At 43.6% G+C, this 17392-nt stretch overlaps 1 protein-coding gene across 1 annotated transcript in view; it reads left to right on the forward strand.

The window, feature by feature from the left end:
- LOC145408639 (protein turtle homolog A-like) overlaps window positions 1-17392 on the forward strand; it is a 210251-nt gene that overhangs the window by 173028 nt on the left and 19831 nt on the right. Inside the window, exons 12-13 of the mRNA XM_080279324.1 lie at window positions 1947-2131; window positions 9766-9961. Of these exons, the coding sequence (XP_080135450.1) occupies window positions 1947-2131; window positions 9766-9961 (381 nt within the window). The remainder of the gene's footprint in view (window positions 1-1946; window positions 2132-9765; window positions 9962-17392) is intronic.

Here is a 17392-nt window from a genome sequence, read left to right on the forward strand (position 1 = left end):
CTGAATAAAATCCTTTAGTGTAGGAATAAAATCCTCTAATTTCAGCAGGAGTAGAATATGAGTTATCCAGGCCATGAGAGGGTGAAATACACACTTAGAAATATGAATGTGTTGAATGAAGTGTAAGTCTGCAATATATCAAATATGTCTGGTGTTTCTCCCCATCTACAAATGGGTTGAATCAGAACACAGAAAACAAGCAAAGAGAAACTTTGGAAGTGGGACATCCGTCAACAGTGTGTCCAATGAAATGTTCTAGACACTCATTCACACATCATTCAAGCTCCCGGAATCCTGGTTCCACCTTACACACCTAACCATCTGCATATTTTCAGAAATTTTTGTATTATCCATACGCCTTACAAACATTTTCAAGACAGAAGTAAATCATCGACTAACGAGCTGAACAGGAACAGAAATAGTAGATAGTCCAGGAGCATGAAGACCTTATTAAGGACCTTCGCTAAAGCTGCTAAAGTACCTCGTTTTCAAAGATCGTTAGAGAAAAAGATGGACAAGCCTATACCTGCTAGCGATGTTCCAGCATAAAAAAATAAAAAGTACCAAGCCCTTGTTATATGTTCTTCCATAAAAAGTTCATTCAACCAACTCGATCCTCTGTCAAATCACTAGCCTCGTCATCTTCGTTACCTTGCTTTAAGTTTCCAATGCATTTCCACCAAAACAGGTTTACTGTAAAGGGCAGTAGTTTACTGGGCGCAGATGAACGATAAATGAATAGGGAAGTGCACCAGCAGTTTACTTCAGGAATACATTGGATTAACTTTTTTTTACAACGCCTGGCTAGGATACGTAGATGTAAAAATAGACGCTACAATCCCTCGTATGTTACGCCGTGAACAAAGCTTAACACTACTAAGTGGATTGCACGTTGTTGGAGTGTGTGTGTGTGTGTGTGTGTGTGTGTGTGTGTGTGTGTGTGTGTGTGTGTGTGTGTGTGTGTGATATACTGCCAATTTTGTGGGTTGCACTGCACACTTTCACTAAAAGTTCTGGAACACCTGAGCACGATTGTTGTGGAAATGAGTCACATGAAGTTTGTCGTTTTCTCGTAGTTGGTATGACTGGCTGCGGGTGAGCTATTTCTGTGTCATTATACACTTGTATAGCGCCCCCCAATTACTGCAGAAACGAATTATTCTGAATGCCAGTACAACCAAGACATTAGGTTTCAGCTGCTATGCGCATTTTACTGGATTACTTAGCGCTTACAACATTCTAGATATTTTATGACAGTGTACATGCTGTGTACGGTTATATTCATGACTTGTGTGTGTGCAGGTGGTAGCGTACATGGTGTGTAAGTTTTTCTGCAGCTTTGTGGTATGATATGAAACACGGAACAATAATTCATATCTGTCAGTATGACCACATTAACACGAGTTCATTTCTGTGAATTATATCAAATCCCATCACACCCAATGAGCACACATAGTTGGTGGAGGTTACATGGTGTGTCTTAGGTATGTACAGGTGGATGGTGAACACATACAGTGGTGTGTTGAACGTGGCGATGAACCTGTTCAGCAGCTGCAGCGGCAGGTTGTTGTTGGTGGTAGTGTATGTGGTGTGTGTGTGTGTGTGTGTGTGTGTGTGTGTGTACAGGACGTAATGTACATAGTGTACATGTGTACAGGTGGGCAGTGAACACCTCCACTGGTGTGGTGGACGTGGCGATGAACCTGTTCAACAGCTGCAGCGGCAGGTTGTTGTTGGTGGTAGTGTATATGGTGTGTGTGTGTGTGTGTGTGTGTGTGTGTGTGTGTGTGTGTGTGTGTGTGTGTGTGTGTGTGTGTGTGTGTGTGTGTGTGTGTGTGTGTGTGTGCGCGCGTGTGTGTGTGTGTGTGTGTGTGTGTGTGTGTGTGTGTGTGTGTGTGTGTGTGTGTGTGTACACGTGGTAATGTACATAGTGTACATGTGTACAGGTGGGCGGTGAACACCTCCACTGGTGTGGTGGACGTGGCGCTGAACCTGTCCAGCAGCAGCGGCAGCAGGTCGGTGGTTCGCTACACCCCTCAGACACACCACGACTTTGGCCACCTGCTGTGTTGGGCCGTCAATGACATCGGCCTCCAGCATACTCCTTGTGTCTTCAGGGTGCTGCCTGCAGGTATTGTTCCTTCACAGCCTTTTATATGTACTGTAGTATCTTGTATCCCGACTCACGCTACGAGTTTGGTCACCTGCTGTGTTGGGCAGTCAGTGACATCGGCCTTCAGCATGCTCCTTGTGTCTTGAAAGTGCTCTCTGCAGGAACTATGTTTAAATGTAGTATATTATTAAATTCAAGCACAGGCCAGAACATTGGCAAACTGCTGTGCTAGGTCATCAACCTTATCACTATCAAACAGCCGTTCTGTGTCTTCAGGGTGATCCCACCAGGTTCTGTTCCTTATCATCCTTTTAAATGCATTATTTTATATTGAAACATACCAGGACACCAGCCAGCTGCTCTGCTGTGCCATCAACGACATCAGCCTTCAGCAGGCACTGCGTCTTCCACGTTTCGCCTACAGGTGCTGTGCTTATCTCTCCAACCTTATGTACTTCTATCTATCTATCTATATACCTAGGCTGCTTCCCCCAAGGAAAGGGAGGTAGCCGAGACAGGACGACTCACTCTCCATTTACTCATCCATTCAAACACATTCATTCGCATCTTAGCCCCAAAGGGGAGAACGGACAGATCCTCACCACATCACACCGCACAAGGGTCAACTGCGCAATGCAATCAGTGACATCCGCAGCAGGGCCCGACAGCAGAACTGGTTTACCCCTGCCACATCATAACAGACCCATCCCCTTACCCGCACCTGACCTGACTAGCTGATCAGACCAAATGCGGGAGAATATCCCCTCAGGGCTGCATCATCACTTATTCATTCACAATTTCTCTCCATTTATTTCTGTCACGCACAGCCACTCTTCCTTGCTCAACAGACATCCCTCTCGCATCCAGCGCTCTCTTCACACTGTCCATCCATCCTATTCGTGGTCTCCCTCTCAGCCTTACACCTCTCACATCAGATCTAGTTATCTTTTTCACCAATCGTTCATTACTTCTATATTTAGTACTTAGTACTTAGTATTATTTATTCCGGCACGCACAGTATCTTCATGATTCTCCTAGCAGTTACTGTGCTCGACCTTCGGAACCTTCTATCAGTATTATATTTCATTTCAGCCCACATCCTATACCTTCAAGGTTCTCCCTGTAGGAACATGATAATATTAATTCCATCTTTATTTTTGTGAATACAATTAATATTCTTATTTTACTTCTCTCCTTACTTCTGCCTCAAGAAACCATTCTCCTTATCTCATTTTGTTCATCATCATCATCTAATCCTGTGTTGTCCCATGAGAAGCGTAGGGATCCGGGGCTAGACAAGTTGATCCTGACATTTAAGATGACAGTGACCAGACTCACTCATCCCTGAGTGGCATTACGTGAGCAATAAACCCCAACCAACCCTTGCATATAAACCTACACAGGCTCAATCCAGTTGGAGTAGCTTTATTACCCACTAAACCACCAGGTGCCATAATATGTTATATGGTTACCACCAAGAGTAGTGAATGGTTTACTGGTGTACAGGAAACCAATGGGTTGTCACTCAGTGCAGACTCACCCTTAGGCAGAAGCAAGAGGAAAAAAATGAAGGAAAAGAAGACAGAAGGAGTGTAGAGTCACCCGTAGGCACAAGGAAGAGGAAAGAATGAAGGAAAGAAAGACAGAAGAGGAAGGATGGAAGAGTGGAAAGGCCAGACACCTAAAGCAGCACAACACCGAGTGAGTGGATGGTGAGCACCCCCACATACCACATACATATATGTATATCATCATCATCATCATCAGTCGTTTGAGTATCCATTGCAGGACCGGCCTATCCTGACCGAAGTCGGGACGATACAACCAATGCATCTCTCCCAAGTGGCTTAGGCTGTCTGGTAGAGATTGTATGTAGGGTGTGAAATGCTTGTAAGTGTAATTGTAGTGTTGTAGTGGCTCTGGACGTGTGTGTAGTCTGTGAACCAAGTGTAATCGGCCCGCGCAAGCCAAGTGGGTGCAAGCATACTTTGTAGTCAGCGACACTGGTTCAACCACAGCACCCCTGGAGTCCGCCAATGCAGTATGTGGCCGGGTGAACACTCCCGAAGTTTATTACCCTGGCGGGGCGCGAACCCTGGTTCACCAGTGTACGAAACGCACACTCTACCACTGGAGAGAGAGAGAGAGAGAGAGAGAGAGAGAGAGAGAGAGAGAGAGAAATAAATAGATGAATAGGTCTAGATAGCTATCTATCTCTATATCTATAGAGATAGATAGATATAGTACAGTATATACGTAGAGAGATAGATAGACATATATATATTATATATATATGTAGATAGATAGATAGATAGATAGATATGTATATATGTATATACTTATCAATATAATTATCTATATATCTGTCTACCTAGCTAGCTATCTCTGTATCTATCTATATATATATATATATATATATATATATATATATATATATATATATATATATCATCAGCCGTTTGAGTGTCCACTACAGGACCGGCCTATCCCGACCGAAGTCGGGACGATACAGCCAATGTATCTCTACCAAGTGGCTTAGGCTGTCTAGTAGACATTGTATGTAGGGTGAGAAGTGCTTGTAAGTGTAACTGTTGTGTTGGAGTGGCTTTGGATGTGTGTGTAGTCTGTGAACCAAGTGTAATCGGCCTGCACAAGCCGACTGGGTGCAAGCATACTTTACAGTATGCGACACTGGTTCAACCACAGCACCCCTTGTGTCCGCCAATGCAGTACGTGGCCGGATGAACACTCCCAAAGTTTGTTACCCTGGCGGGGCGCGAACCCTGGCCCACCCATGTACGAAACACACACTCTACCACTGTACCACAGAGGCTCCATATATATATATATATATATATATATATATATATATATATATATATATATATATATATATATATTTGTCTATGTATGTATGTATGTATGATAAGCCAAATGGATTTCTGTACCCAGGAAACCATTTACAACGCTGGGTGGTAACCATATATCCGGGGTTTCTAGCAGGGTTAAGTGTCCCCCAGATACCCCTATCCAGAATCACTTAATCATGGCAGTCGTTTCAGAGAGCCTAGGAGGGCCCAATACCCGCCCAGGGCCCCAACCAAATGGGCAGATTCGCATGGCCATGTGGAATGTGAGAGGTGTGAATGGGGAGAGCAAGAGGGTGGAAGTGGTGGATGTGTTCAAGAGTGTGAGACATGCTGTGATGGCATTGTGTGGAACGAAGATGAAAGGGTGTGAAGTGGAGGAGTAGGAAGGTGTAAATATGTAAGATTGGGAATGAATCGTAATGGGGGATATGAAAGGAAGAGTATTCACTGGCCCTGAGGATGACATAATGGGTTGCTATGGAGTACAAGGAGAAAATTATAATGGGAAGCGACTAATGGATGTGTCAGGAGAGGAGGTTGTGCATTTGTTATTCGTATTTCAAACGCAAAGATGCACATAAATATACATGGCATAGAGGGAACGGGGATTGTTTTCCTGACTGATTAATTGCTCATAGAGAGGTCGATGGTGGGAATGGTGTCCGATATGAGGGCCGTGAGAAGACTATGTGGTCTGTCAGATCATATGACTGTGGTATGGAAGATCAAGCTGAGAGGAGTGAGGTGGATCAGGAGAGAGAGAGGAGCAGTCAGGGAGAAAGACTGAAAGTTGAGAAGCTGAGGATCAAAGAAATGGCAGATGATTATAGGACCGAAGTACTGTAGAGAATGAGTTAGAATCAGTGAACTGGAATGAATTGGATCTGGAAAGCCTGTGGAATGCATATATAGGGATAGCTCAGTTAGGAATGCTAAAGTGATGTGTGGTGTGGCAAGAGTAACAACAAAGAAGAAAGGTACGGCATGGTGCGATGAGGAGGTTAAGAGAGTGGTGGAGGAAAAAGAGGAAGAAGTGGCTGAAGTGGTTACAGGACAAGGGCTCAGTTGAAATAAGAACTGAATATACTGAGAGCAAGAAGCACGTAAAGAGACTAGTGAAGAGGAAAAGGAGGTAAATGATGATCTAGGAAGAAAAAAGAATGCGAACTACTCTGAAAATAGGAAGTTATTCAGGAAAGAGGTGCGGAAATGTACAAGTGAAAGTGGAAAGAACTGATCGTGTGAAGGATGTAGGTGGTAGATTATATATTAACCCATGGGGATGAAGTAAAGACCAGATGGAAAGAATATTTTGAAAGCCTGGTGAATGAGAAGAGAGAACAGAGCAGCCGGGAACTGTTATTGCGGGCTCATGGCCTTTGGTTCCTTCTTCCTCACATAAAAAAAAAAAATGATTGGTTTTGGAGGGTGCAGAGAAGGAATGCAGTACCAGAAGACGTGACACTCTCACAGGTGAAGAGTGCTGTGATGCGGCTGAAAAATGGGAAAGCAGCTGGGGTTGATGAGGTGTATGCAAAGATGATTAAGTGTAGTGGAGAGAGTGGGAGGAAGTGCTTGTTGGAGATATGTAAGAAAGCATGGATGAGTGAAACTGTGCCTGCAGAGTGGAAAAAAGCTGTGATTGTACCCCTGTACAAAAATAAAGGTGAGCGAAGTCAGTGCAAGAATTATCGTGGCATAAGAATATTGAGTCTGATAGGGAAGGCATATGGAAGAATTATTATAGAGGAAGTAAGAGAGATAGAGAAGTCCTCGTGAGTGATGAACAGGGTGGCTTTAGGAGCGGTGGAGGATGTCTGGATCAAATTTTTGCGGTGAGACAGATAGCAGAGACGGCTTGTGAGAAGGGCCGTAATGTGTTATGGCATTCATGGATCTGGAAAAAGCATACGACAAAGTGGACAAAGAAGGATTGTGGAAAGTTTTGCGCATGTACGGTGTAAATGGTAAGGTTCAAGGTGCTGTCAAGAGTTTTTATGATAATAGTGAAGCATGTGTAAGGGTTAATGGGCATCTAAGTAAATGGTTCACGATCGGTGTGGGTGTGCAACAAAGTTGTGTGATGTCCCCATGGTTGCTTAATGTATATATATATATATATATATATATATATATATATATATATATATATATATATATATGGATGGGGCGATGAGAGAAGTAAAAACACGAATAATGGAGAAGGGAATGGCGTTAGTAATGAATGGTGATGGATGGACTATCTCAAATTTGTTGAATGCTGATGATGCAGTGCTACTTGCAAATACCGGCAAGTACTTGGCAAGCTAGTGAAGAGTTTTGGTGAGGTCTGTGAGCATCGTGCCTTGAAGGTTAATGTAGAAAAGAGTAAAGTGATGGTTATTGAGGGAGAAGGTGACTCCCAGTGGGATGCTGCAATGAGTGGAGAAAGACTAGAATTGGTGAGAGTTTAAATACTTGGGTACAGTGACAGAAAAGAGAGGAAAATGTGCAAAAGAAGTGGAAAGTAGAGTGACACAAGGAAGAAAAGTAGCTTGTGCAATGAAGGCGTTGATAAGAAACAGAGCCTTGAGTGTTGCAGCTGCACGAGGCTTACATGAAGGAGTGTTAGTGCCAACTTTAACATAAAGATGTGAGGCTATGGAGTGGCATGAAAATGAGAAGTCAGAAGTGAGAGCAGTGGAGATAGGACTGCTGAGGAATGTATGTGGAGTACAGAGGGTGGATAGGATACGATATAATGTGATTCGTGAAAGATGTGGAGTGAGGAAGTCGGTGGACACCAGAATCGATGAGAGTGTACTGAGATGGTATGGTCATGTTGAGAGAATGGATAGCATTAGAGTGGTGAAAAGATATATCTGAGCGAATTTGAAGGAGGGAGGAAGCGAGGTAGGCCAAGGAGAAGGTGAAGAGATGTGGTGGATGAGTGTGTGAGGGAGAGAGGTTTGGAAGTCGGTGAGGCTAGGGAACTGACAGGAGATCGAGCTGGCTGGATGAATGTTGTAAGGAGAAGTGCATGATCAGGGATTTGGCATCCCTTTTTAACATGGCAGCGCCCGGACTGACTCAATCGGATACGTTTATGTGAAACTAGAGAACATGGTGAATGTTTTTGGCGTGTCCAATAGAGCCAGGATTCCGGAGGCTTGAATGATGAGTGAATGGAAGAGTTGCCCATTGGATGGGCAAATTTGGGCTGTCTGGACATTGCTACTCCTCACCATGCCCTAGAGCGGGAAAGGAAGTTTGGATGATGGTGATGATGATGATGATGATGATGATGATGATGATGATGATGAGAGAGAGAGAGAGAGAGAGAGAGAGAGAGAGAGAGAGGGGCAGACAGACAGACAGACAGACAGACAAAAACAAGAGATGTGTGTGTGTGTGTGTGTGTGTGTGTGGTGCAGGACACCAGTCAAAGCGTGAGTCAGGGAGACAAAAGTTATGATGGTTAATACTTGTTTATAGCGAACAGACTCTTCATAGGCTTGTTCCGAGGTTTTTAAAGGTTTGGAAGCTACGTGTTTTAAAATTAATTGTAGATAACAATAAAGCAATAGTTGAGAGAGAAAGGAAGCCAGTGCCCAAAGTGTTTGGTCAGTGAGGAGAGGCTGGAATTGGTGGAAAATTGTAGGTACCTACTGTAGGTAAAGTAATTGATGATGAGAGTGAATGTGAAAAGGAAATGTAGGGTTGAGTGGCGGAAGGAAGTATAAGTGGCTGGTGCTATAAAGGTTATGATACGGTACAGGGACGCAGCCAGGATTTTGTTGTGGGAGCAAGGAGCTGAAGCCATTGTTATTGAGATACAGGTGCTCGATATTTATTATAACAGTGTCTGGGTAAATAAAAAAGGTAGTATCTGATACTGAACAGGAAACGATGGAACCCCGGAAATAATTATTAATATCTGAATGATTAAATAAAAAAAAGACTAAATTACTACCTTGATAAGGAATATACAGTATGGTATGTGCGTAGAAGGGACGATGTAAGAAATGCAGCTTTGTGAAAGATGCGGAATATGGAAGTACATTGATTAAACGGTAAAAGGTACTGTGCTGAGACGGAATGGTCTCACTGCAAGCGTGGATAGGAATAGGGCTTTTTGAAGGGTATATATGGGTGAGTTTGGTGCCTGCTTATTCATATATTCTTTGTATTTCCTTCAGCCAAGACAAAGACAATCAGTGGATGTCGTAATGAGAGGAACTTCACGATGTCAGTTTTGCTGCGTATATCGTTTATGTGCCTTTTGTAGCCAAACCCGACAGCGTCAGTGAGTGTCGTGCTAAGAGGAACGCAACAATACTTGCTTTTCTTGTATTTCTGCATGGTTACTACCGGTACGATTCCTGTAACCAAGCCCGGAAGTGTCAGTGAGTATATTGCCGAAAGGAATGCCACCATGCCTGTTTCTCTATATTTCTTTCTCTGTTTCTCTCTACCTCTGCATCGTTCTACCGTACATATCCCAGGCATCAGATAAGTCTGAAAGCATTAGTGATTGTTGCAGCTAAATGAATGCCAAAATGTCTCCATCTCCATATTTTTGTGCTTATATGTATCTGTTTATCGTTTCTGTGTCTCCAACAGCCAAATCGGAGAGTGCCGTGCTGAAAGGAGCGCCAGGACGGCTGCTTCATTATGTCTCTATATCATGCCTTTTCCCCCAGCAGCCAAGCCTGAGAGCGTCAATGAGTACCATGCTGAAAGGAACTCGACGATGTCTGCTTTGATATTTATATCTCTATATCTTCTCTGTGCCTCCCCCAGCCAAGCCTGAGAGGGTCAGTGCGTGCCGTACCGAAAGGAACATCACGATGCCTGCGAGCTACGTTGTGCTGGCGTGCGTTGCCGGCTGGGACGGCGGCCTCAACCAGACCTTCACGCTGGAGGTGCGGCAGGCGGCCAGGGAGCAGGTACTGGAGGCATTCAGGCACGCAGCAGAGCCATTCTTCATCATCACAGGGTTAGTCTCGCACCGGGCTGCACTTGCCTGGAGACAGCAAGAGTTTTTTGGTAAGGAAGTGGTGCTGGGGAGCCTTAACTGATGAGACTACGGAACAAAGAGATGGTCTGCCGTATGATAGTGGGTTTAGGAGGCTTGCCAGCATTCCTTCCCTAGTGATAAACTGCATATTACACCATTATATTATCTTTTATGTATTCACGTGTTTTAAAAGAGACCATATCGCTTCCTATATTCTTGTCATCTCCAGACTATCTAACTCTTTTTTAGAGAGGTATTTTATAGGAGAAGTTTAAATAAAACCATAATTCCTACACTACTGTGACATTTGCCTAAGTTGAATAAAACCTGGCAGCAAGAAGGATAAAGTAATTGACGTGCTCTGACTGAAAGGAATAATATAAACATACGTTGTATAAATGATATAAGAGAGAATATCAATTGTACATATTAAAAATAACTTGCAAGGAAGCACTGTAAGGGTACCACTAAGGTCCTCAAACCAATGGTATATTAATATTTAATTATACAAAACTGCCGCCAGAACGACTTTTATTCCTTTTAGGAGAGTACCTCCCTTCCCCAGTAGTGAAGTTTACTTAGGCAAAAATCTATCTCCTTCAGTTCGAAATGTCTCACTTAGGCTGCATAAAAGCCTGAGAAACGTGGGCGAGTAAATACGAAAGACGAGTGAAAGGGCTAACCGAGGAGAGGCACGGAACACTCAGGCATCGATAACTGACTCCCATTTACCAAAGACGTTCAGGTGTCGGCTAATTTGCACTTCAATACCCGCCCAGTATTCACGGCTTCAGCATAACTCCTCTGCCCTGTAAACTTTCCAAGGGATTCCAAGTTGGCCTTCTCAGATAATCTCCTCCACGCTTTTAACTTTGGAACTGCGATGGTATTAGTTCACGTGTAGGAACTCTGCCACTAAGCTGGCCTTTTTTTTTCATTATCTTTTAGTCAATATAAAACAATGAGGTACTTTTTAATTTTATTCTCGCCATATTAAGACGGTTTCATTTATCTTTGGAGAGGCATTCCGTCGGAGAGAGGTTACATATATACTTCATTAACACCCTTATTACCTCGAATCTTTCCAACTTCGAAGAAAATTGTTCCGTGTAAGAAATAAGTACAAAATACGTCATCTGGACGTGGATCCGGTGGCTGCAGGCTGGAGTTACCCATTCTTTTTTGGGGATAGAGAGGGGACTGAGGGATGCTTGTATAACCAGGCAGCTTCACTGCCCGGTCATATCAGTGCCACCCCTTGAAGGCATCCCTCTCCAGCGCCAGTCTCGCCTAAGCTTAATGTAATTGTCTAGAGACAGCAAGAACATCCCCCCACCCCCCTCACTCCTAAAACAAAAAAAGTCGTCTGGCTGAAGGAGTTGATTAGTACAAACAATTAATGAGGAGTTAGTTGCATTTCGCAGAGAAATTTCCTTTCGTTTTTAACAGTAATAATATCAAGTAATTACAAAGTCAAATTCCCAAATTCTCGGAATATGACATTTTTTTCATCTCTCATTTTTTTTTCATTCTCTCTCTCTCTCTCTCTCTCTCTCTCTCTCTCTCTCTCTCTCTCTCTCTCTCTCTCGCCACCTGCCCCTCCATTCAAGCACAACATTGTCACTGCCACACCATCTCTTGACACATAATTTCTATAGCCAAACACTTTACTGGAATCACTTGATCTTGCCAGTTAACATCCGTATTCTTAGCATTAATACCTTCACTTCTGTTGGTGAGGGACGCCTTCACGTGGTGATGTTGATATAAGTGGGTGATACCGCTGCCTGGTTACACAAACATCTTTTAGTTCCCTCCTATCCTACGAGCGGAGGATAGTGGACTGAAGAAGAAGGGCAACTTCAGCCTGCAGACCACCGAGTTCACACTTCAGATGAGCCTAAGGCCACAGCAGCAGCACCAACAGCAGTAGTAACAACAACAACAAGAACAGCACCTTCATTCCGATTATGCATTATTTAGATCGTTGTTGCTATGTCTCCATATGACTATATTTAGGTTGGAAGAGACTTTTTAAACTGCAGGGCTGGAAGGTACCATAATTAATCCATTCACTTCTGAGATACTTCTTGAGTTAAGCAAAAATACTCTGGCAGCAAGAATGCAAATAGCCAATGGATTAATGGGGCCTCATCTCTGAGTGGAAAGCAGCTTTCCTCTTTCTTTAACTGTGATCTCTGGAGCATGTGACCAAAAACGAATTTGGCCTCTGTATCATTGCTAAATGTTCTGATCATATATAATAGTCTTGGGTGTTCCGCATGGGTTTGGCATTAAAAAAAAAAAAAAAAAAAAAAAAAAAAAAAAAACTCAAGCTGTAATTCCTTAATTTCAATGACGTATTTATACCTTTTGTTGTTGTTCTGACCAAACAGTTTTATTAAACGCAGGAGCATCTCTTGTTGAGTTCCTGTTGGTTTGTATCACTAACGTTTTTCGGACACGACTTGCTTCACACCAGCAGGTATTCGCAAAGCCCCATATTACGGTCCTGATGGTCCTGCATCTGTCTATCACTATTGTACTTGTTTAGTATAGGAAAGACCTCTTGTATTAAAGGGATTAATGAAGTTTATATCAGACTCCATAGTTCGAAAAGTCTCTCTTAAGCCACAGAAAAGACTATAAAGGAAGCAACAACAGGATGAACAAGTATAAAAGTGCTAGACAGATGTGGGAGCTTCAGGGATTAGCTATAGCTCCCTGGCGTGAGGCGGGTGCTTCAGGGCCATAATGTCATTGTTAAAGTTGCAGAAGCCTTCGGGAGTGAGGTGCCTCGTTAACGAACAACATAATTGTAATAGACTGATGTAGTTCCACTCGTAGACATGTTTTCACGTCTAAAAATACGTGACTGATTGCATATCAATTGTTATTGGTGGGATGGGAAGTGCATATGTGGTCAGCATTCGTGAGCAATGTCGCCTACCGAGATGTAGCACTTCCTTATACTGCTGTCTTATATTTCCTTCACTAAACACTACAGTAAGAAGGAACCATTTGTATTTTGTTGTTGTCATCAGATTTATTTTTTTCCGCTCAGGAGAGACTTTTCCAACTAGATTAACTTGCAATAGCTTTCATAAACCCTTTCACTACCAAAGATCCCTCCTAGACTGAACACTGCCTGGTGGAGGAGCGACAGAAATAAGCAATAAACATCATCGTTGTGGCAGCCTAGGGACCCTATATGGGTGTCGCTAAAGACTACGGGTGTGGAGCGCTTTGTTTCCGAAAACCCTTAACCAGTGGCTGACGGACAGACTCACTTCTAGTGATGCCTCTGCATTTTAAAATACTTACTCGCCCACCTTTTGGCTGTCTTGTCTCCAGAAATTCTGCGATCACCTTCAGTTCTCCTGGGGCCGTAATCTGATTGATTTAGCCTAGTCACTACCATGTCTCAGTTTATTTTAGATTTGTCATTTCCATACAGTTGTATTCAGCTTTGCAGAGGCATTCGCACTGCAGGGTAAAGGTGCATCATTCATTGTTACATGGGGGTCTCGTAGGTTGAATAAAACACACTGATGTTAACTAGAGCAAAACGAGAGACATTCTCGTACGGAAGGTGTTAAAAAGATAGTGATTTATTTATAAGTGATTTATTGCCATGTAGGCTTGTTATGCTTTATCATTTATACAGAACTGGTTACCTCCCACCGACCTCCCCCCCCCAAAAAAAAAAAAAAAGAGAGAAAAAGACAAAGAAAGAAACGAAGAAGAAGAAGCGAAAAATAACCTGCAGTAACATGCAAAAAACTAACTGATGAGGATGCGGAAAGCCTCAGGGCAGTATCAGGGCACTAGTCTTTACTGTCGTCTGCTAAGGATGCTCACAAGCACTTCATCCTTATCAGGTTTTCTCAGCATGTGACACGCTGATGTCCTTTGTGGTGCTATCTGTGTGATGTATGCAGCTCTGAGTAACACACACATACACACACACACACACACACACACACACACACACACACACACACACACACACACACACACACACACACACACACACACACACACACACACACACACACACACACACACACACACACACACACACACACACACACACTGGAAAACTAAGTCTGTACTAAGTAAATTATAATTATCACCAAGTAATACTCCCCCAGTATCCCTGATTGTCGTACGAGGCGACTAAAAGGGTTGGTGGTGGGTTAGTGCCCCACCCCGTAAAAAGAACTAACTAAACAAGCAAATAAAGCGCCTCGGACCAAGACTGACCATACGTTGACGACTAAGGAATCGACAAAGGATATTCTGAGAGTGGGGACATGGAATGTGAGAGGAGTGAATTATGAAGTGAAAGAGTGAGAGATTGTTCAGGTGCTTGAGGATGCAAGAGTGGATATATGTGGATTGACAAACTAAATGGCAAGGGGAAAGGGTGAGAGAGTGGGAATATGGTTAATGTATATGTGCGGGAGTTAATGAGAATGAGAGGGCAAGAGAGGGAGTATGTCTGATGATATGCAAAAAGTGGAAGGAGAATATAAGAGAGTATGGAACAGTGGGTGCAAGGATTGTGTGAGTGAGGATGAAAGTAGATATACAAGCGTGGGCGATTGTATGTGCGTATGCGCTGACAGAGGACCGAGTGGCGAGAGTGAAAGATGAGTTTTTGGCGAGTGTAGAAGCATGTATGGACAAATCTGAGAGGAGCGAGAGAGTGCTTTTGATTGGAGACATGAATGGCAAAGCTGGGAATGTACGAGTGGATGGAGTGGTTGGTCAGCGGGGTGTGCCAGCTGAAGTAGATGGGAATGATAGTGCTTTGGTGGACATCTGTGCTGGTAAAGGGTTGGCAATAGCTAACACCTACTTTCGACATAAGATGATCCACCGGTATACATGGAGAGTAATGAGGAGGATGGATGGTGAATTTGTTGAACGAAAGGCAATGATAGACTACGTGTGTGTGGATGAGTGAATGAGCAGACAAGTGCTGGATGCAAGAGTGTGGAGAGGGTGGGGGAATGGAGTCTCGGACCATCACTTAGTGATGGCCAAGGTAAAGTTGCAGAGAAAATGATTGAAGAGACGAAGGGGAAGACAGGAGGAAACAGCTCCTGTGAGAAGAGTGGAGAAGTTGCAAGATAGTGAAAAAATGGCAGAGTATAAGAGCATAGTGGAAGAAAGATTGGGAAGGTATGAGCTAGAGCAGATGGAAGGGGTGGAAGACGTATGTAAGATATTCACGGAAGAGATAGGCGCAGCGTGTGAGATGGTTTGTGGAATGAGGAGGAGATGCAGGGGTGTGCAAGGGACAGCATGGTGGAATGATGAGGTGAAACGAGCTTTGGAACAAAAGAAGAAGGCATATAGTGAATGGCTAGTGAGTAGAGGTAGGGGAGAAGATGAGAGAGAGGGAAGAGAGAGGTATGTGTGAACAGGAGAAGGGAGGTGAAGTGACTGGTGAAGGAGAGTAAGAAGAAAGTGGATGAAGAATTTGGGAGGAATCTGAGTGTGAAATGGAGAGAGAGTAAGAAATTGTTTTGGAAGGAGGTAAAGAAAGTAAGGCAGTGTGAAAGGGGAAATAGTAGGGGAGTGAAAGATAGGAATAATAGATTGTTGGTGGAGAAGAGAGAGAAATTGAGGAGATGGAAGGAACACTTTGAGGATTTGTTGAATGTAGAGAGTGAGTGCAATGCGAGTATAAGTAGTTGCGGAATGGCTGGGAGAAGAAGAGATGAGAGGAGGGAGGAAGAGATCAGTAGGTCGGAAGTAGGGGAAGCAATGAAGAAGATAAAGATGGGAAAGGCCCTAGGAATTGATGGAGTGTGTGGTGAAATGCTGAGGTATTGGGGTGAGATTGTTGTGGAGTGGATATGGAAGTTGTGTAGATTGGCTTGGGAAGAGGGAAGGGATCCAGAGGACTGGAAATCAGGTATAATTGTTCCTTTATACAAAGGAAAAGGGTGAGAGAGAAGTATGTGGTAACCATAGGGGTATTTGCCTTCTTAGTTTGACTGGAAAAATATATGGTAGAATACTCATTGATAGGATTAGGCATATGACAGAGGAGTTAGTTGGAGAAGAACGAGGGGGATTTAGGAAGGGAAAAGGGTGTGTAGATCAGATATTTGTTCTAAGATGTTTAGTGGAGAAGTATCTAGAGAAGGGAAAGAAAGTGTATGCTGCCTTCATGGACTTGGAGAAAGCTTATGACAGAATAGATAGGCAAGGTATGTGGAAGGTATTAAGAATATATGGAGTGGAGAGGAAATTGTTGAGTGTTGTGAAGAGTATGTAGGAAGGAGCTAGGGCTACGGTGCGAGTGGATGGTGAGCTGAGTGAGTGCTTTGATCTCAATGTGGGACTGGAACAGGGTTGTGTGATGTCTCCTTGGCTGTTTAATATATACATGGATGGGGTTGTAAAGGACGTGCAAGGTAGGGCACTGGATGTGGGGGTGGCTGTAATGAATGAGGGTGAGATTTGGAAGGTTCTAGTGTTGCTGTTTGCTGATGATACAGTATTGTTGAGTGAAGATGAATGTGAGTTGCAAGATTTGGTGAATGAAATGGACAGTGTGTAGGAAGAGGAATCTGAAAGTTAATGTAAACAAGAGCAATGTTATGGTGTTTGAGAGGAATGAAGTCACAGAATGTACAATGAGGTTGGATGGTGAGGATATGGAGAATGTGAGTGCATTCAAGTACTTGGGTAGTGTGATGAGTATGGATGGAACTTTGGAGGATGAAGTGCGTGAAAGAGTACAGTAGGGAAGGAAGGTTGTTGGTTCACTGAAAGCAGTGATGAGAAATAGGGAGGTGGGTGTGGAAGTTAAGAAGTCACTGCATTATAGTATTGTGATCCTACCCTGACGTATGGAAGCGAGGTGTGGACCTTGCAAGAGGGGAACGAGTCAAGAGTGAGAGCAGTGGAAATGAGTTACTTGAGATGAGCATGTGGAGTGACATGGAGGGACAGGTTGATGAATGAAGAAGTGAAAGAACGTTGTGAGGTGGATGTGGATGTGGTTGAGAAGATTAGGAGAAATACGCTGAGGTGGTTTGGACATGTGGAGAGAATGGAGAATGAAAGAGTGACTAAGAGGGTGTATGTAGGTGAGGTGGAGGGAGGGAGAGGGAGAAGTAGACCGAGGATGAGGTGGAGGGATCGAGTTGAGTGGTATATGAGGGAGGGGGGAGTGAACTGGGGGGAGGGCAGTCAAACTGTGGGTGACAGAGCGACTTGGAAGCGTTTTGTCTGCGGCCACCCTTTGCGGGATTAGGGCGTCGGGCTATGAATAGATAGATAGACACACCAAGTAATGTGTACAAGAGAGCACCCCAAGATCACCATAAGAATTAAGGACCTTGACTCATGCTTTATTCCCACTTGGCCACTTTGATTCCCAGGCTT

Source organism: Coenobita brevimanus, chromosome 78 (assembly GCF_032717465.1).
Source record: "Coenobita brevimanus isolate Jiangsu-jjx chromosome 78, ASM3271746v2, whole genome shotgun sequence".
Classification (NCBI taxonomy): Eukaryota; Metazoa; Arthropoda; class Malacostraca; order Decapoda; family Coenobitidae; genus Coenobita; species Coenobita brevimanus.